The 20,242-nt window shown below is 42.4% G+C and overlaps 1 protein-coding gene across 19 annotated transcripts in view; it reads right to left on the bottom strand.

Moving 5' to 3' along the window:
* kcnab2a (potassium voltage-gated channel, shaker-related subfamily, beta member 2 a) overlaps window positions 1–20,242 on the bottom strand; it is a 307,091-nt gene that overhangs the window by 45,893 nt on the left and 240,956 nt on the right. For 16 of the 19 annotated variants that reach the window (XM_038773836.1, XM_038773842.1, XM_038773828.1 and 13 more), the window contains 5 exons: window positions 16,616–16,660; window positions 15,469–15,513; window positions 11,309–11,352; window positions 8,241–8,327; window positions 1,605–1,649 (listed from right to left, as the gene is read on the bottom strand). In XM_038773836.1, coding sequence (XP_038629764.1) covers window positions 1,605–1,649; window positions 8,241–8,327; window positions 11,309–11,352; window positions 15,469–15,513; window positions 16,616–16,660 — 266 coding nt within the window. The remainder of the gene's footprint in view (window positions 1–1,604; window positions 1,650–8,240; window positions 8,328–11,308; window positions 11,353–15,468; window positions 15,514–16,615; window positions 16,661–20,242) is intronic. The other 3 variants (XM_038773843.1, XM_038773844.1, XM_038773826.1) reach the window with 1 other exon arrangement.

Below are 20,242 nucleotides of genomic sequence, written 5' to 3'. Positions count from 1 at the left end.
AAACCATTTCTATTTATTGAAATGTAATCTTGTATGAACACCTAAATTTCAATTTTATGTTTGAATATTTTTTTGTTCACCTTCATTTAACTTCTACATGGATTTGACTATAGTTATTGATCTTGTGTTTAATTACCAACACTCAACATCTCAAGAGCATATTGTTAACATTTCAATTAGAGTAGTAAACCTCCATTTGTCAGATCAATTAGCAGGTAACTGGCACTGCAGAAAACTTGATTACATTTTGTAATCAATATTAAAACCTTTCTTAACATCCAAGTCCTGTTCAGGTAACTGACAATTTACAATTGTTCTTAAGAGGATTCCACTGCATCTACCACAACAATCACACTAGCAGATGCTTGCCAGGCTGGTAAAGGGGTTAATAAGGTTGCAGGTTTCATATTTACCAGTTGCTCTGGCCATTTTAGGACACCCCTACCTTATCCAAGATGGGCTCTACTTGATTTAAATCAGTTGTTAAAACACAAAATCAACATCAGATTGTCCGATGGTATAAGCCATGGGGAAAGTGGTAGGAAGGATTGAGAAACTTGTGCTCACTGCAATCATAAAGCTCAAATCGACTTTTTTGAGGTCGAGTGCCAGCAAAATCTAATGCCTCCACACCAGTGATGCACAATTAATTCTGGTGAGGGCTGGGGGGTGGATAAGGGGAAGGGGAGGTGGGGGTGGAAACCATGAAATCTTAAATGAATTAGAACTAAACTGCCCGCTGCTTAATCAAAGTGACCAGAAGAACAGGTTTCAGTTTAGTGGTTTCATACTTACCCAAACTTAGATACACTTGCGACAACCTCCTCCATCCCCATTCTACTTCTGCAGACATGTGTCATTCAGCAATGGGAAATGGGAAGGCTGTCTGCTACTTTTCATAAGATTCATTTTGGTAATATATTGATTTATATTTGTTAGGGTTAAAAGTCATAACAGCCTACTTATTACACATTGCTCATAGCACCAACACAAAAATAAAATCAGCAACGGGGAGATGAGGGGAGAAAATTTCACAAAGGTAAGAAAAATAAAATGAATTGGCACCATCTCGCAAACATTTAATAAAAAAAACAGCCAAAGCAAACACTCGGGTAGGATGAGGTGTACAATTTAAGTTCAAACAAAATTAGGAACAAGACTTGTATAAAAATAAAGTAAGCAGTTAACTTTCTAAGAATAGGTTCATACTCTCTATGTAACATTGGTATACACAGCCCTACCATTCACAGAATGACAGGAATTCAAAATGAAATGTTGGCAAACCTGAAAGCACGGAGTAAATGGAAACTCAATTAAAGTGCTGAGACCTAATGGATTGGCACTGGGCAACATGCAAGTTTCAGGGATGAGGAACAGGTGATCAAAAAAGAAGAAACATGTTCAAAAAAAGCAAAAGGGTAGGATAGAATCATTTTTATTTACTTGCAAGATGTTTTTATAAGTCAGGTAACTTGCATTTTATGGGGAAGTTACTTCTGTGGGAGGAAGGAGAGGAAGTAGGAGCAGAGTGAACGAACAATCTGTCCCATAAAATGCCTCAGAAACAGCTACGTATTAATACTCATTTCTTGGGTACTGTGTACCTTCAATGATGAATGTTCTTGACTTTGAAGAACTAAATGGATCCCCTGGTAATAAAAGAAGATTTAAGAAAACCAGAGTTTACAGCTGAAGGCACATTACATTGCAGAATTTAGGGCACGGGAGAGGCATAAGTAAATTCTATATATACATACATATACACATGACTTCCCAGTTCAGAAAACAGTAGCCCAATGAAATGTCTTACAAGAAACATACATATTTAACATATCTATTATAAAATACATACAACTTGTAAAGGCTCAAATACACTATGAACAAAATAAAAATAATGTATTCTATCAGGTTATGAAAATTTTCAGTTTAAAAAGACATTATCCCTTTTGTTTACCTACATAGCCTAGATTTTAAATGCAGTACCAATCAAACTTGTTTGACAAAATCAACTGCAGGGATGACATGTAGTATTAACTGGGTTCGGTGAATGAATAGTATGGTAGGAGTGGCAGTGGGAAAAATATCCGCCACAGTACTAGATTTGGATTAAACTGGCACATATGAGCTTGAGGATGACTGTCAAATTATTCCAAAAATAATGCAGTATTATTAAATTGTCCCAACATCCCAGCCTGCACTACTGCGCTCTTCTAGCTCTGGTCTGTGCGGCTGTCACGCTACCACTGGTATCAGTCACACATCTTCAACCTGGACTTCTTTGCTGAAGTGACATCACCTCTCAAATATTTCCTCTGAGCTGCGCAGCAACCCAGAAGTTCCTGTGCAGGCCCCACCTAAGTCATCCCCTTTAGCACACTGGGCTAAATCGCTGGCTTTTAAAGCAGACCAAGGCAGGCCAGCAGCACGGTTCAATTCCCGTATCAGCCTCCCCGAACAGGCGCCGGAATGTGGCGACTAGAGGCTTTTCACAGTAACTTCATTGAAGCCTACTCGTGACAATAAGCGATTTTCATTTCATTTTATGTTATGCAAAAAAAATGCAAAAGGTCCTATTTAATTAAGTTGCTTGTGCCCACAAAAAAAATTAGAGTGCATGTTGTGTCTCTTTGTATCTTGCACTTTCAAAAACCTCCACATATTTAATTCCGTCTCTCAGAATCCTTGTTTGGTGTTAATTCCTCCCACTGTCCCTGTAGAGCACCTTGAAATATTTAACGGCACTATATTAAGTGCATTATTATTGTTAATGCCTTATGACAAATCTCCCAACACCCTACCACTCCAGCCCAACTAGTTCAAGAGGGTTGTAGTGCAAAAAACATACACTTTGAATGAGACAGCAATCAAGTTCCCAGCTCCAATCAATGCAGCGCAAGGAAAAGAACATGTAGCTAACTCCCTCATGGAACACAGATTTGATTAATGGTGCCCTTGGGTTGGGGAGGAGAAAAATAAAAACGATCACTATCTACTGACCTTACTGGAATGTAACAGTGGATGGACTTTGGATGAGGACAAGATGACAGTACTGGCGATTACTGTCTTGAACTTTGATGCACACTTTGACATCAGCTAACTCAGAACAAGCTTGAGGCCATTTCTATATAACTCAATACTGTTTACTGAGGAGTTCTTAATCTTGTGGGAGCCATGTATGTAAAGGTGTAACAGTGAATGTTAAAGGGTTGTAATCAGAACAGTTGAGAAAAACTAGATGATAGCAGGAGAAACAAGTTACAAATGGAAGACTCAAATGGAATTATAGAGAAATGGCAAAAATCAAAAACTGTGAATGATAAAAACTGTTTGAAAAGATCAGTGTTGTTGCCTGGATTTCTGTAAGGGTATTTTTGAGATTACATTTTTTAATAGTTTGGTCAGCTGAATTATGAAAAACTTTCAGCAGCTGTTAAGTGTAGATCTAGTCTTTCCATATTTGAAACTCCCTCTGGGCTGTTATTTTATACTGACAACATTAGCATTTTGAAGTGGTGACTTCTCAGCATGAAAAGTAAGTTTTTTTATCAAGAGATCGCACTGAACAACTGATGTTAATAAATCAGTCTTTCATTCCTGGTTTTAGGTCAGTAAGGTAACCCAAGTGAAACGGTGTTATTCGCGTTCCACCTGAATCAGAAGGTGCAGGATTCGAACTGCACTGCAGACAGTCCCGGCAAACAGACATTCGGCTCTCAGGTCTGGGTTGACATCCGGCAGGATATTTGAGTTGGGAGTGCGCCCTCACCCATTTCATTATATGGGTTTTGGCACCCACCCCGCCTACATGTAGTTCTGGACAAACTCCAAAGCCTCCACCCTCCTCCCCAACTACTGGGATAAAGATGATTATGACCATGAAATGAGCATTCATGTCAGAATGTTAAATCAGCCTGTGAATCCTTCCATTACTTCACACTGTTCTTCATGGAAGAAGTGTGAAGATACTAAAACAGAAACCCAAAAAGTGAACAGACCGGCAAAACACACACAGCCAATTATTAGCAAAATATACAAGACGTATTGCAAATCTGCAAAAATAATCACAAATATGATAGCTCTTGCCACGCAACCGAACTTCCACACCAAACTGTATTTTCACACCCCTGAATTCGACTGTCTATTATCAGCTGAAAAATTCAGCTGTAATTCCACTCCAAATTGTGCCTGCAATATCAACATCAGAATTGTTGGCTTAATGGTTGAATCTTTGACAGGCATCCACTGAAAATTAGCTCAAGAGCATCCACACAGCCAGGCACATATACAGTTTATGTAGGCCTACAAAAGGGACATTGTTTTATAAACCGCTTAACATATCTTATATGGACTAATAGTGATGCCACAAGCACCATCACCGTTAGTCACTTCTACCATTACTAGCTTGGTTATAGCAAGAACATTTTTGTAATGAACTGTGAAGGACTTTCACTCCAAGAATCCTTTGGATGATCCTGATAATTTAAAATTGCATTAGCATTTTGCTGACATGCTGAGTGAGGTACTTAACATACAGAATTATAAGTCATCAATACAGTTTAATTTCTATATGTATATTCCATATTAAATTATCAGAAGGAACAAAGAACAAAAACAACCTGCAAAAAGTCTAGCAAGTAGTGTGATTTCAGCAGAAATCGAGCTACTGTTATTAGATCTAAGCACCTGGAATAACAATTGGCACGCAATTGTCCATAGTGGGGTGTACTGCCGTTGTGAGAGTTGAGTGACTGCAGGATATTTAACTATGCATGGTATCACAACCACGCTAGATTCTATTTTCAGCTAACATCCATATACATTATTCATAATTTCGGTTGAAAACTAATGACCATGAGTGGGAACTCTGGCTGATATTTCTCCTACCCAGAATAGAAATACTAAGATTAATTGTAGTGTTGCAACTACTGTCCGAGCTGAGATCAGCTAAGTTTTCTTTCAATGATCGTATAAGGACAAAGGTGCAAGGCCCGATTCCAAAACCACACATTAAATAATTTCAATAGAGTTTGATGCACTGAAACGTTTGAGGCTTATCACATTTACCAATTGCTTTCAACATTAACTATTCCTCAAGAGTGGGTGATGGCAGTAGAAAGAGAAAAACACATCTGTCATTTCACCTGGTGGTGATGTCGCACATAAAAGAGATAATTACATGTTGTGTGGCACCACACTAGCACAAGAAAAGGATGCATTAAGCATCAGAATGGTAGACATTTGGAATGCCATAACTAGGGATTACTGTTTTAAATTAGGGGTTGCCCTTTTAGGACAATTCTTTTCTCTCGGAGGGTTGTGCAAATTTATAACTTTGCATTAGAAAGTGGTGGAGGGGGGTCATTGAATATTTTTAAGGCAGAAATAGATCTATTCCCTTGCCTAACAAGCATCTGAGATTATCGGGGGTAGGTGGAGATGTGGAATTTGAAACACAAACAAATCAGTGATGATCTTATCAAATGGTGGAGTAGGCTCAAGGGGCTGAATAGCCTACTTGTGCTCCTATTTCGTATGTTCACAATGCCAATGGAGTAAGTTATGTTAAAAATCTCAAACAGATATTATTGTTGAATCATAATAGCCATCTGATGCACTCTTCTACTAGTGATTACCTACACCGTTGCAAGAATTCTGCTCACAAAACGAGGGTAATGTTAGTTCTGGCAATTCCATTTTAGTCCCAACATCAAGTACTCCAAGAGTATGGTCAACAATTGTTGATGCACAGCAAAGCACTCTGCGATCTAATCCAACAATCTGCCTCTCCACACCCCAGAAGACTTATTAAACCAATATGACGTTTTTCAATTTCCTACACTAGTCATCCAGGAGCTCTTTGAATGAAATTGCTATCTGCAAGCCATTTAGTGCCAAATTACTGTAAATTGTGTGTGGTGACCTTGTCCAATAAATTGTCTAAATTAATCTCACATTCGGGTGGCATAGTGGTTAGCACCGCTGCCTCACGGCACTGAGGACCTGTGTTCGATCCTGGCCCCGGGTCACTGTCCATGTGGAGTTTGCACATTCTCCCCGTATCTGCATGTGTCTCACCCCCACAACCCAAAAATGTGCCGGCTAGGTGGATTGGCCCACTAAATTGCCCTTTAATTGGAAAAAGAAATTCATTTCACATAGGACTTTCGTAGCCAATACACAAAGGAGACTATGATCCCACTAGTCCAGGCTGGAACAGGACAGCATGGTGGTGCAGTGGTTAGCACACCTGCCTCACGGCACTGAGGACCTGGGTTCGATCCCGGCTCTGGGTCACTGCCTGTGTGGAGTTTGCACATTCTCCCCGTGTCTGCGTGGGCCTCACCCCCACAGCCTTAAAAAATATGCAGGGTAGGTGAATTGGCCACGCTAAATGGCCCCTTAATTGGAAAAAAAAAGAATTGGGTACTCTAAATTTATTTATTTTTTTAAAAGAAAAAAAAAGATGTCCACTATGCCACCTAATCCTGGGTGACGTTCTACATAAATTTCATAGTAAAGCTTTAATCTAGATCTGTCAGATGGTATTCTCCAGTGTGTTCTGAGTTTCTCCTTGTACACTTTTCCCACAACGTTTACTCTTAAGCCACCGAACATATAAATTAGAACCCTTTAATGCTAACTCAGCTCATTGTCTGTCTCATGTGCCGTGGAAACTGCACCAAGGTTGACTATAGAGCTTACACTTACAGCCTGTGACTACGTCATCTCTGCTGCATCTCATGCCAGATATCAGATGTTACAGGACTAGACTTGAAGCATTGACCATAACCAGGGGCTGGTTTAGCACAGTGAAAAAAATGAAATGAAAATGAAAATCGCTTATTATCATGAGTAGGCTTCAAATGAAGTTACTGTGAAAAGCCCCTAGTCACCACATTCCGGCGCCTGTTCGGGGAGGCTGTTACGGGAATCGAACCGTGCTGCTGGCCTGCTTGGTCTGCTTTCAAAGCCAGCAATTTAGCCCAGTGCTAAACAGCCCCTTGTGGGCTAAACAGCTGGCCTGCAAGGCAGAACAATGCCAGCAGCACGGGTTCAATTCCCGTACCAGCCTCCCTAAACAGGCGCTGGAATGTGGCGACTAGGGGCTTTTCACAGTAACGTCATTGAAGCCTACTTGTGACAATAAGCAATTATTATTATAATATTGTGGCACCTGATTTTAAAGATTTCCCACTATAAGTAAACATAAACAGTTCAAAAAAATGTTCAGATAGCTTTAACAAAAAAGCATTGGCAAAAACCAAAAATAAATAACCGGATGTGCAGTGTTCCAAACTTCAATTTGGTAGGAAATCACTTTCCTTAAACAGAATCGTTCCTTGAACAGGTCACTTGGACAATTAATGCCACAAAGACTCGAGATGGCCAACTTCTCTCAAGTCCCTGCGAGCACACACACGACAGTAACCCAGAAACAACTCTTTTCCCCTATCTATGAGGGAGAGTGTGGACCTGCTCCCTTAATTAAGTGAATCAAACCAATTAACAATGCCATGGTGTGGGATAAAATTTACACATGTCCATTGCATGCTACTATGTCCTGATGCTTCAGTGAAGTATCTAGATTGTTCAAACTTTTAACTCAGTCTGAATGAAAAGTCAGCTAAATTAAACATACACACCCCAAACTTCTGAGTGGTTGATGGAAACAAGCACACCATATCAAAGTTTTGGAATTTGAATCCATTGAATGACCTATAAAAACTTAAGGATGAATTAGCTGATCTCAGACAGGCCAGTAGTTGGGATGCGACAAGTGGGCCCGGTGACACTGAGCTAGTGAAGAGAAACAAGGGTGTCCCTCAGCAAAATACTGCATGGTCAGGGTACTTGAGGATTATTGCTACCTGTGGAACTATATTTCAGCAAGCAGGTTACTTCAACAGACAAGATGCTGAAAAGGAAGAAAACGGAGGAAGTGGCATTGGAAATTACTTCCATGTAGGTGAGTTCACATGCACCATTAATCAATTATTTACATCTTCACTTGCATCTTAAATGATCAGTCAAATTATTTTCTCAATAGAAAAGCAACTTAAGCTTAGTAAATATTTTACAAATTGTAAAGATGTGTCCATTTTTATTTCTTGAATCTTTAGTGAAGCAGAAGTTTCCAGAAGAGAATGTGGGTGGGAAAGAGAAGAGAGTAAATGAGTGTATTTTTAAACCTATAGATTAAAAAGTTAGTGCTAGTTCTCCGCTTATGCAATGAAACTCACCTTCCATAGGTGTGTTTGGATCTGGCCTGTTAGCGAATACCACATCCACATACTCCAACTGCAATCGCTCAAGAGAAGCCTTCAGTCCTGGAAAAGCAGTACACATATATTCATTAAAAAATCAGTCTGACCATCTCATGACACTTTGCCCTGCTCCTAATTTTATATGGCTAGAAGAATAAAAACTATAACCAGTGCTTTAAAGAACAAGTCAATTATTTTGCATATTTATTTCCCTATGGAAGTTTATGATTTGCAGAAGTGGGTTAATTGAATGGTGGGCCTTGCTTACTGAATGTATTTTCTTCAAAACCAGAGATTGACAGCATTTCCTTCTGTTGGCCAAGTTAAGCAACATAATTTATTTTGCATCTTCTTCTTCGACGATCACTCGCTAACAAGTATGACTGTTCATCTAAGAAACTGTGTGTGAGTGGTCATGGGTTCTGTGGGTCCTTGGGTCACTGAGGAGTCCAATGCTAGAGTCGCATCTCTGGCTACACACTTGGGAGGTGTTTCCAGGAGGTGGGATTTGGACTCAAGATCACTGGTATTCCTTTTTCAGGCTTCTTGTCCGGGTCTCCTCTTAATGATCTTTATCTTTATTATTGTCAAAATTAGGCTTCATTAACACTGCAATGAAATTACTGTGAAAATCTCCTTGTCGCCACACTCCGGCGCCCGTTCAGGTCACTGAGGGAGAATTCCAAAAGTCCAAGTCACCTAACAGCACGTTCTTCGTGACTTATGGGAGGAAACCGGAGCACCTGGAGGAAACCCATGCAGACACGGGCGAACGTGCAGACTCTGCACAGAGTGACCCAAGCGGGAATCGAACCCGGGACCTTGGCACTGTGAAGCAGCAGTGCTAACCACTGTGCTACCATACCGCCCTCAGAATATTCCAAACCATTGTATAGCCAATGAATCATTTTTGTCATATGTTCAGTTTTGTTTATTGATCAGAATTGCAGCTCCTCGAGACCTTCCATCAAAGCTCGAGTGAAACACCTGGCTCACCCACTCCCCTCCACAGTCTGATCTCTAACCCGCAAGTGAGTCTCCTGCAATAACACCACATCAGCATTTAGATACTTCAGGTGAGCAAAAACTCTCGAACTTTTCACCAGGCCACCCAATCCCCTTACGTTCTAGGTGATCAACCGAATCAAGAGTATCCTACCCCACTTCATCACAGAATCAGCCATTTCCACCGCAAGGGACTACCCAGTAAAGGGGTGACATGGTAGCACAGAGATTTTCACAGTGCCAGGGACCCGGGTTTAATTCCCGGCTTGGGTCACTGTCTATGCAGAGTCTGCATGTTCTCCATGTGTCTGCATGGGTTTTCTCCGGGTGCTCCAGTTTCCTCCTATAAGTCCCGAAAGATGTCCTTGTTAGGTGAATTGGACATTCTGAATGCTCTCTGTGTACCCGAACAGGCACCGGAGTGTGGCGACTAGGGGATTTTCACTTCATTGCAGTGTTAATGTAAGCCTACTTGTGACACTAATGAAGTTATTACTATATTTAAAAAAAATACAGGTCAAGGGCCCACCCAAGATGACCGCCACCCACCCCCTCACAAAAAAACAGTTCTATAGTCATCATCAGCAAACTAACCCAGCCCCTCCATTTCCTACCAAAGCCCCATCCATATATACCAATTGAAACCAATCCCAAGATCCAAACCCCCTCCCGCCCTCCAGGCTCCAACCCAGACGCGAAGCGCGACGAACCAGCCAACATGGTTCTGCGGCTACAGCTTCACCCCCTCATCTCACTCTAGTTTACCAGCTTTATTGCTCGCAAATCAGTCCTTCTGAGGACAAAAAAAAACAATATTGCCCACCTCGATATATACCTCGTAATTCGCAAATAAATTCCTCCTTTACCACCTCAAACAGAAAAACAGATTTTATCAGCAAATATCAGAAACTATCTACAGAATATGAAAACACATCACAACTCACAGAAAACGTAGATGTTATGAAATACATTTTACTGGACCCGAATCCATGCTTTACATTGAAGATGCCCGCCTCCGCTGGTGTCACAAAATAAAATTCTTTGGACTCATACGTGACCGTAGCTTTGCCAGGTACACCACCCCCAATCAAACTCCTTTCTTATGTAGAGCAGTCTTAATCTTTTAAAAGGCGGCTCGCTTCCCCACCAGCTCGGCTCCCACATCTTAAATCCTCACGAGGTTACCGCCCCATTTCAACTTACGGTTATCTTTGGCCGACCTCAGGAGCCTCTCCTCCGCCTTGAAGCTTTGGAAGTGAATAATAAGCACTCGAGGTGGTTCGTTCAGTCAAGGCTTCTGCCATAATGCTTGGGGGGATCTTGTCCAGCTCCAGAGGGGACGCAGATCCGACTCTACCCATTGTGTCTGCGACAGGTATTCAGTGCGCTTTGGGCCCTCCACTCCCTCCAGCAACCCCACGATTTGCCTCCTTGACCGACTTTCTAGGTCATTGACCTTAGCCTTCAATCGTTTGTTTAGATCAGCCACCACCGCCATCTCAGCCTCCAACGACTCAAGCTGCTTACCTTGCGTGGTCAGGGCCTTCTCCACCCCCTCAAGCACCTCACCACGTTTCCTTGCTATGCCGGCAGTTTTGTCAAGTTTCTTTCAAATGGGGTCCGGTGCCTCCTCAATCGATTGTACCAGTCTCTCTGACAACACCTTCAAAGTGCTTCTCAAACTCCCTTTTAAACATTCCCAAAAGCATGCCTGCTGTTATCGGGACGCCTGTCGTTGACAAAGCTGGTTCCGCCATTTTGTTTGTCGAATGAGGCCCGAGTATGTTGCAGAACTGTATTCTGCAGTCATTTTCCATCCTTTCCCCCCCCCCCCCCCCCCCCCCCCCCCCCATTTAATAAACTCCTGAAAAATTGGGCAAAGGACCTAGAAAAGTTCAGGTCCTGACCGGCTGCCTGTCGTGCGACCTCCTCTCAAATTCCGCCACCGGAGGGAGTCAAGTTTTTAACATTTCACACATTAATGGAGGCATTAACCAATTATTGACAAAAGCAATTTTTGCACTAATGTAGCATCCTACCTTCTATAATGTGCTTTCGAGAGAGTCCTCGCTCGGTCTCTGCCCTGCAAAGAAAACACAAACGAATGGCATGGCATTATTTAAACGTGATTAATCCAGGTTAGATCACTTGTCTAAATAATACCAGGTTACTTCATTGATGTTGTTATGGGCCTGGGCTGAAAAACACCAAAATGTATTATAAAGTTCACCTGACCTATAACCTTTATGTTGAATTTGGCTAGGATGAGCACAAGCCTTCACTGCAGGTGTGATTTATCAGACGTCCTAGGCGCTTCTAATCAAAGCAAGGTTAATTCTAAGAATGTAGTTAACATATATTATATATATATATATATAAATAAACACAGGTGGACTTTTTAAAATATCAATTACAAACATAAAGGCAATGCAACAACTACAGTAATCTATATATATATATAACACTTAATGAATTCCCCCTTAGCTGTTCCAATTCAAGAACAAAATCCAATAAACCAAACCCCCCTTTCAAGGATGTGGCCCAATACACTGTATTCTTCACTTGACTGGGACTGGTCCTTTCCCTGAGATTCTGATCCAGTTTCAACCAGCAGTTTCAAACTCCTTTTGGCAAGCAACTCTATCTTTAAAATTACCACGGCAGTTTGCCACACCCAATGTGCTTTTCACTGGAACAGTTTTTCAAATGAAAACAGAGAAAAACAGGGAAAACACTTATTTTTCCTTCTGCAGTCCAAAGCAACAAAACGAAAACTGAAACCAAAATTTAAAAAACCCTCACCTGACAGCCACAGCCCGGCTCCACCCACTGAAAATGTGCTACAAGTCACATGATAAGAGGCCAAACGTTTCTTAAAGGGACACTCACATGACAATGTGGGCAAGCTCATGCAAAAGCGTGGCCACAGGAACAGTAGGCCTGTGTTCGAAAGCATATTTCTTTTGCAACCTCAAAACGTCTGAGCCACAATGAGCAGTAAACCCATGAAAATATGGATTTATGATTCTGATGTTGCAATACTTTGTGATTAAACTACAGGAGGACTAGATGCAAGGGCATCTAGTAGTACACCATCAAATAGCACTTAGAATGAAGTAATTAAAGCTGGATAGTTTAACTTCCTTTAGTGCTAACACTACAGGGAGAGAACAACAAAGCACATGACTAAGCCAGAACAAGAATGCAGTCAGATCCACAAATGCTTCATATTTGTTCATCTAAAAGGTAAATGTTACAAATGCGCACTTTTAGTGCAAAGCTTCACCGGGTGGGGGTGTTTGTACACAAATCACAGGGATATTTCCCACAGTGTCTGTGCATTAAAATAAATTGATGCAAAACTGTGGGGTGTGCTCTCACAATTTCATGATATGTACCTGCATTCATAAAAAGTACCCAATATATTTTATAGATCACTTGGCTTCAAATACTCTAGGCTTTCCACTCTGCCTGGAACTTTCTATCTAGCTCAAAAGGTTATAAATCTAGTGAAACTGTATTATGTCAAGACAGAGGACTTCAAAGAACAAAATATGAGAGAATTGAGTTCCTCAGCAATTGCAAGTATTTTTACACACATGAAGTAGGTGTGTTTTCCATTCAAAGTCACATACGGAACCCCACTCAGTACCTGACCTAATTACAGCCTTGGTTCAAACATGGCCAAAATAACTGAATGCTAATGGTGAGGTGAGAGTGACTGCCCTTGACATCAAGGCAGCATTTGACTGAGTGTGGTATCAAGGAGCCCCAGCAAAACTGTAATCAATGGGAATCAGAGGGAAAACTCTCTGCTGGTTGGAGCCATACCTGGCACAAAGGAAGATGGTTGTGGTGGTCATCTCCAAGACATCACTGCGGGAGCTCCTCAGGACAGTGTCCTAGGCCAAACCATCTTCAGCTGCTTCATCAATGACCTCCCTTCCATCATAAAGTCAGAAATGGGGATGTTCGCAGATGACTGCACAATGTTCAGCACCATTCGGAACTCCTCAGATGATGAAGCAGCCTTCAAATAATGAAGGAGTCCAGATCCAAATGTAGCAAGACCTGGACAATATCCAGGTTTGGTCTGAAAAGTGGCAAGTTACATTTACACCACACAAGTGCCAGGCAATGATCATCTTCCACAAGAGTGGATCTAACCATTGCTCCTTGACATTCAATGCTTTATCCATAGATGAATCCGCCGAAATCAACATCCTGGGGGTTACCATTGATCAGGAACTGAACTGGACTAGTCATAACACTGTGGCTACCAGAGCAGGTCAAAGGTTAGGAATCCTACGGTGAGTAACTCACCTCCTGATCCCACAAAGCCTGTCCACCAGTTACAAGGCGCAAGTCAATAGTGTAATGGAATATTCTGCACTTGCCTGGATGAGTACAGTTCCAACACTCAAGAAGGTCGACCCCATCCAGGACAAAGCAGCTTGATTGCTACCCATTCCACAAATATTCAACCCCTCCACCACCAACATACAGTGGCAGTCGTGTGTGCAATCTACAAGATGCATGGCAGTAACTCGCCACGGTTTCTTCAGCTGAACCTTCCAAACCGACGGCCACTACCATCTGGGACAAGAGCAGCAGACACCTGGGAACCCTACAACCTGGGGGTTCCCCTCCAGGTCACCCTCTCAACTTGGAAATATACCACCATTCTTTCACTGTCACTGGGTCAAAATCCTGCAACTCCCTCCCTAACAGCACTCTGGATGTACCTACACCTCAGGGACTGCAGTAGTTCAATGCAGCAGCTCATCATCAACTTCTGAAGGGCACTTAGGGTCAGGCAATAAATGCTGGCACAGCCAGTTACACCCAAATCCTGTAAATTAACAAAGAAAATCATTCAGATCTGGGGTTTCTTCCCCGTTAATCTTCTCCTGAAGATATGGAATGACTGAACTGTTGTCAACAGCTCTTCAGTACTTTGGTCATTTTACCACCATTCAGATAATCTTCATAATTGGTGACTGTAGATAACTGAATAAGGACAGTGACCAGGTAAAGGAAACCACCCTTTTTTGTTGCCTTAATAAGCCAACGTTATTGGTATTCTTACTACCATACTGGCTCAGATTTGCTAACTTGCAGAGGCCAGAATTAATGGGTTTAACCTGGGACCCACCTGTTTTGACTGCTCTGCTACTCAATCAATAAGCTTGCTAAGTCTTTGGGGAGTTCCAGTTCAAAATGTGCGGGTGGCATTTCAATTTTTGTTGGATGGAAGGTGCTAAATTAAGAAAAAGGTTTCTATACAGGGAGGAAGGCATAATTAAAGGCAGAACATAAGGCCTAACATCTGTGAAGTGACTTCGGACTTTTTTTTAATATCAAAGATGCCATATAACTAAACGAGGGTAAATAGCTTGCACATCTACATAGATAGGCACTGATCAAAAGACTCTTGATATTCTTTGCCAAATAAGCACCTTAAGTTGGATAACAAGATATCAGTTTATTTCTCGATAAAAGTATTGACAGAACCTCAATGATCAAAGCTTGGGAAACAGAATTTTCCCTCCTCCTCTCCTTCTAAAGGAATTGACTCCCTGCTGGGTACAATTTCATGAGCACAAGTGCTGATTCTTCAAGTCAAGCCCGGTCCTATCCTCATACATTAGAAATATGGAACATTAGTTCTTTTTTTTGTACCAACAAAGGGAGGCAGTGGCCTAGCGGTATTGTCACTGGACTAGTAATCCAGAGATCCAGGGCAACTTTCTGGGGACCTGGGTTTAAATCCCACCACGGCAGACGATGAGATTTGAATGCAATAAAAATCTGGAATCAAAATTCTAATAAATTATTTATTGTTATAAACATGCACCTGGTTCACTAATGTCCTTTAAGGGAAGGAAAGCTGTCGTCCTTGTCTGGTCAACATGTAACTCTAGGCTCTAGTGGTCAACTCTTAAATGTCCTCTGGGATGGGCAATAAATGCTGGCCCAGCCAGCAAGACCCACATTCCATAAACGAATAAAAAAAAATTGTAGCCCCCTAATTAAGTCCAGCTCACTCCGTATACTTGGGGATTGAACCTGAACCCTTGTGGCCCAGTAAGGATTAGCTATAGGCTGCCTTCACTGAGAGCACTGCAATACTACATCAATTAATTTCTTTAAGAACAATTGTTTTAATGATTAGAAAAGTAAATATCAGGTTACATACTTTCCACCCCAGAAAATTTTTGTGGTAATGACAAGGCTGGACCGTCTGTGAAGAGAAAACAGGACATGATGTGGATAAAGGGTTTGTTTAAGCTTCATGTACAGTACTGCATTACCAATAAGACAATAAGAATACAGTATTCTTTCATTCACCCTCAAAACATACCAGAAAATGTTCCTGTTTAATTGTGGAAAAATAAATACATCAACGTTCTCCTTCAGAGAGTGGAGATTCTTATTGCTGGTCTTATACAAGTGCTTAAAATATCAAACTCCTCTCTGCTCTTTTAGCTCAGGATATTAACCTACTAAAATAATGCAGAGGAAGTTGTTAGAAGCATGTTAAGTTTTGTCATGGATCAGTTCCGATTATAATCTTTATCCTTAAAAGTCATGTTTCTCACTATAGTTTTGTAGCTTCCTGCATGCAGCTTGGCTGAGATGCGAGCGAGCCATTGTGCTTCTAGGCCTCTTCTATTGTAACCAGCTACAGGGATTTATTGATACATATGCAGAGGTACAGTGAAAAGTACTGTTCTGCATACAGTCCAGGCAGATCGTTTCATACTTGAAAAAATACATGTTGTCCTCATCACAGATACAAGTGGGGTTCAAGAGATGACAGGGATGGGAAATACATGTTGGCCTTCCTCAGAAAAGATTTTGTAGCATGTGGTAAAAAGACTGAAAGGTAATGTTAATCTGTCGAAGCAGGCAGGTTATTCTCATTCTGCTACTAAATGTAAACATTGTTGGCACACTCGTAACACAAGAGGAAATAAAAGGTTTAAGTATTTCAAATAGAGTACACATTCAATACAACATGCTGGATTACAATCTCAAATTGTTTGGAAACAATTTTGTATTTGGAGGTTGATTAACTTTGTCGGAGTGTTGACGATACATTTGTTCTCTGATTACAAACAATAAATTGGGGTGTACATGTACACCCATATTCAGGTAACTATTGTTCACCTTAGCCCGTCCTTTTTCAATCTCAACTATCAAAAGATATTTCTAATCTTAAAATGTTTATGCTAAAAATATGATACTAGTTCATGAGGTTTTAATCAGTAATAGGCAAGCCAATTTCATACCAATATTCTTAGGCAAATTTCAGTGTAGAGAGCTTCAAACTAACAAATTACCTCCATCCTTTCTTCTTGATGATACTTCCCAATACAATTTCTGCCCTAGGGAAAAGGAAAAAATAGTGAGGTTAAGCACACTTTGCATTAATGGTTGAATCCACATTGCCCCTCATGGATGGTACATAGGATTATACTACCTTTCTTTATTTATGATCATACAATATTCTATTACACAAAGTTAATTTTTAATTAATTGTGTTTAATTGAATGCAGGTGGTGGGCATTAACTGGGAGTCATCTGTACCCCTTTGAATAAACCCAGAATTAACTGTGGTTCTTGGGTTAGGAGTGCATGCTTGCAATGTATAACTTTGTAAATGAATGAAATAAAAATATGTAACGATTGGATCCATCCCCGGGAGAGGGGCCACCACATCACAAGGAAGAGGAATATAAAGAAGGACCAAGGGTACAAAGCTGGCTCCAATAGACCACACGTGGCGACTTAGAACAAAATGGCACTGCAAGCAAACACTTTGGATGGGGCTCACCCACATGGTTCACTCACAGTTGGCGGCCATGTTGGGTGGCCGCTGGACAAAGGGAAACCCCGGAGCGCAGGGACCTGACCTCATGGGGCGAACAGTGCCCACGGCCATCTTGGACGGCCCCCGAACAAAGGGAAACCCCGGAGTGCAGGGGCACGCCCACAAGGTTGACCCCGCAGGAGCAGGGAGACAAAACCTCCCCATCAGGATAGTCACCTGAGACATGGAGATCCAGAGTCTTTGCCCACCTGAAAGGTTTGAAAGCTGACATAGACTTTCTCCAAGAGACACAACTGAGAGAGAAGGACCGAATGCAGGTAGGGAAGAGCTGGGTGGGACAGACCTACCATTCCTGCTACGGAACAAGAGTCAGGGAGGTAGCATACTGTTAAACAAGAGGACGATCTTTACCATGATGAGGACGGTTACAGACCCAGGGGGACGGTACATCATGGTCAGCAGTGGCCTGGACGGGGCACTGGTAATACTGGTGAATGTGTACAATGTCCCAAATGGGACGACAAGGAGTTTATAAAAAAGACCGTGGTGGAAATCCCTGACCTTGACTTACATCAACTGATCATGTGGGGAGACTTTAACTGTGTACAGAACGCACAGATGGACAGGTTGAACCCCAAAATGGGAAAGATCTCCAACATGGCGAGAGAACTCAGCTTATCCATGGAGCAGAAGAGGGCATTGCACCCATGGCGGTTCACCTACCCAGGGGAGAAGGCGTTCTCCTTCTTCTACCAAGTACATAATGTTTATCACGGATAGACTTCTTTATAGTGGGAAAAATCAGTGCTTCCAGGGCAGCAAGAGAAAAATATTCTGCAATCATAATCTCAGACCACGCTTCACATTATATGGATACGAGGTTGGAGACGGACTGTGTCCAACGCCCCCCCATGGAGGTTAGACATGGCACTCTTGGCAGACAAAGAAAATTTGCGAGAAAATATCACAGGCCATAGGTGAGTATGTTACTAACAACCAGTATGGGGAGGTCCCACCTTCCACGTTCAGGGAGACGCTGAAGGCTATGATCAGGGGTGAAATTATAGCTTACAAAGCACAGAGAGGCAGGGAAGGGTGGCTACGCAACGACTAGTCGACTCCGTACTGGAGATAGACCGGTGTTACTCCGAGGCCTCGACCGCAGAGATCCTGGTGTAAAAGGGAAAAACTACAGATGGACTTTGACCTACTCTCCACGAGGAAAGCAGTGCACCAGGTCCGCCAGTACGAGCACGGAGACAAAGCCAGCCGCCTGCTGGCTCACCAGCTGAGAAAGCAGGCAGCCAAGAGGGGAATAGCATGCATTAGGGACAGCAAAGGTAAGGTCAACGAGGCAATTGAGACCTTCTACTGGGGGCTGAACACCTCCGTGCCCCCAACGGGACGGGAGGATGAAACAGTTCCTCGAAGGACTGGACGTGCCAGTCATCGGGGAGGATAGGAGACGGGCTAGAAGCATAGCTAGAACTGGGAGAAATTGTGGAGGAGATCAGCTCCATGCAGTTGGGGAAGGTGCTGGGACCGGAATGGTTTCCCGGCGGACTTCTAAAAAAGATTTGCGGCAGCATTGGTCCCGCACCTGCGGGAGATGTTCACAGACTCACTGGCGACGGGCACTCTGCCTCCCACGCTAGCACAAGCCTCAATCTTGCTGATACTTAAGAAAGACAAAGACCCAACAGAATGCAATTTGTCAAGGGTAGACAGCTAACATCAAACATCAGGCGCCTGCTGAAGGTGATCATGACCCCATCTGGGGACAGAACACCCAAGGTGATCGTCTCTCTGGATGCAGAAAAGGCCATCGACAGAGTACAGTGGAAGTACCTCAGAGGTACTGGAGTGATTTGGGCTTGGAAAAGGGTTCACTGCCTGGGTGAAACTCCTGTACAACGATCCCACAGCGAGCAGAAGGACAGATACCACCAGTTGAAAGTACTTCCAGTTGCACAAGAGGCACAAGGCAGGAAAGCCCATTATCCCCACTGTTGTTTGCTCTGGTGATCGCGCTTAGGATGGCAAAGAACTGAAAAGGTTATTTACGGTTGACCTTCTCCTTTACATCTGGGACCTGCGAAGCTGCATGGCGAAGAGTTTGGAGCCTTCTCCAGTTACAGTAAATTGTAAACCCTTCATTATTATTACAATACACATCGTAACACCAGTGTCTGTAGTTTTACACTTTCAAGACACAAGTGATCCCTTTATTGATATAAAAAAACTGAGATGGAATGTGCTGAATGATCGAGAAGTTGACACACTTTTTGTAGTTATCTTAATTTCTCTTCAAATTGGCCAAATTGTTGGCTCATCTGAAATGGGATGCACCTTTTAATACTTTAACTGCTCAGACACAGGCTGCTTTAGTATTTGAAGAGTTGCAGATAGTACTGAAAACTGTGCAAGAATCAGCAAACATCCCCACTTCTGACCTTATGATGAGGAGGAAGGTCATTGATGAAACGGCTGAAGATGGTTGTGCCTGGGACATGCCCCTGGGAAGCCCCTGCTGTGATGTCCTGATGCTGAGGTGAATGCGCCCCCCCCCCCCCATATCAAGAACCATCTTCCTTTGTGCTGCATATAAGACGAACCAGTGGAGAATTGTCCCCGAATCCAATTGACTTCAATTTTGCTAGGGTTCCTTGAGGCAACACTAGGTCATACACTGCCTTGAAGTCAGGCCAGTGAGTCTCTCCTCGCCTGTGAAATTCAGCTCTTTTGCCCAGGTTTGGATCAAGGCTGTAGTGAGGGCTGAAGTCGATTGTGCCTGGTGGAAAACAAACTTGAGCAACGAGCATGCCATTGCAGAGTAATTGCTTCCTAATAGCATGGTCATTGACCGCTTTGATGATGACTGAGAGTGGATTGATGGGACAGTAAGTGGTCAGACTGAACGTGTCCTGCACTTTATGGACAGGAAATAGCACTGGCAATTTTCCACTTTGTCAGTACTGCCAGCACTGTAGCTGTACTGCTGGGCTAGTTCAGCAACAACAGAGGCAGAGGGTGGGGTGGAAATATTGTCAAAGCCCATGGACTTTGCTATATCTAATGAGTTTGATGCATCCAAGGAATTACGTATCTTGAAATCATGTGGACTGAACTGAAATGG

This window comes from Scyliorhinus canicula, chromosome 16 (genome assembly GCF_902713615.1).
Source record: "Scyliorhinus canicula chromosome 16, sScyCan1.1, whole genome shotgun sequence".
Lineage (NCBI taxonomy): Eukaryota > Metazoa > Chordata > Chondrichthyes > Carcharhiniformes > Scyliorhinidae > Scyliorhinus > Scyliorhinus canicula.
This window is presented reverse-complemented; position numbering and strand designations above follow the sequence as displayed.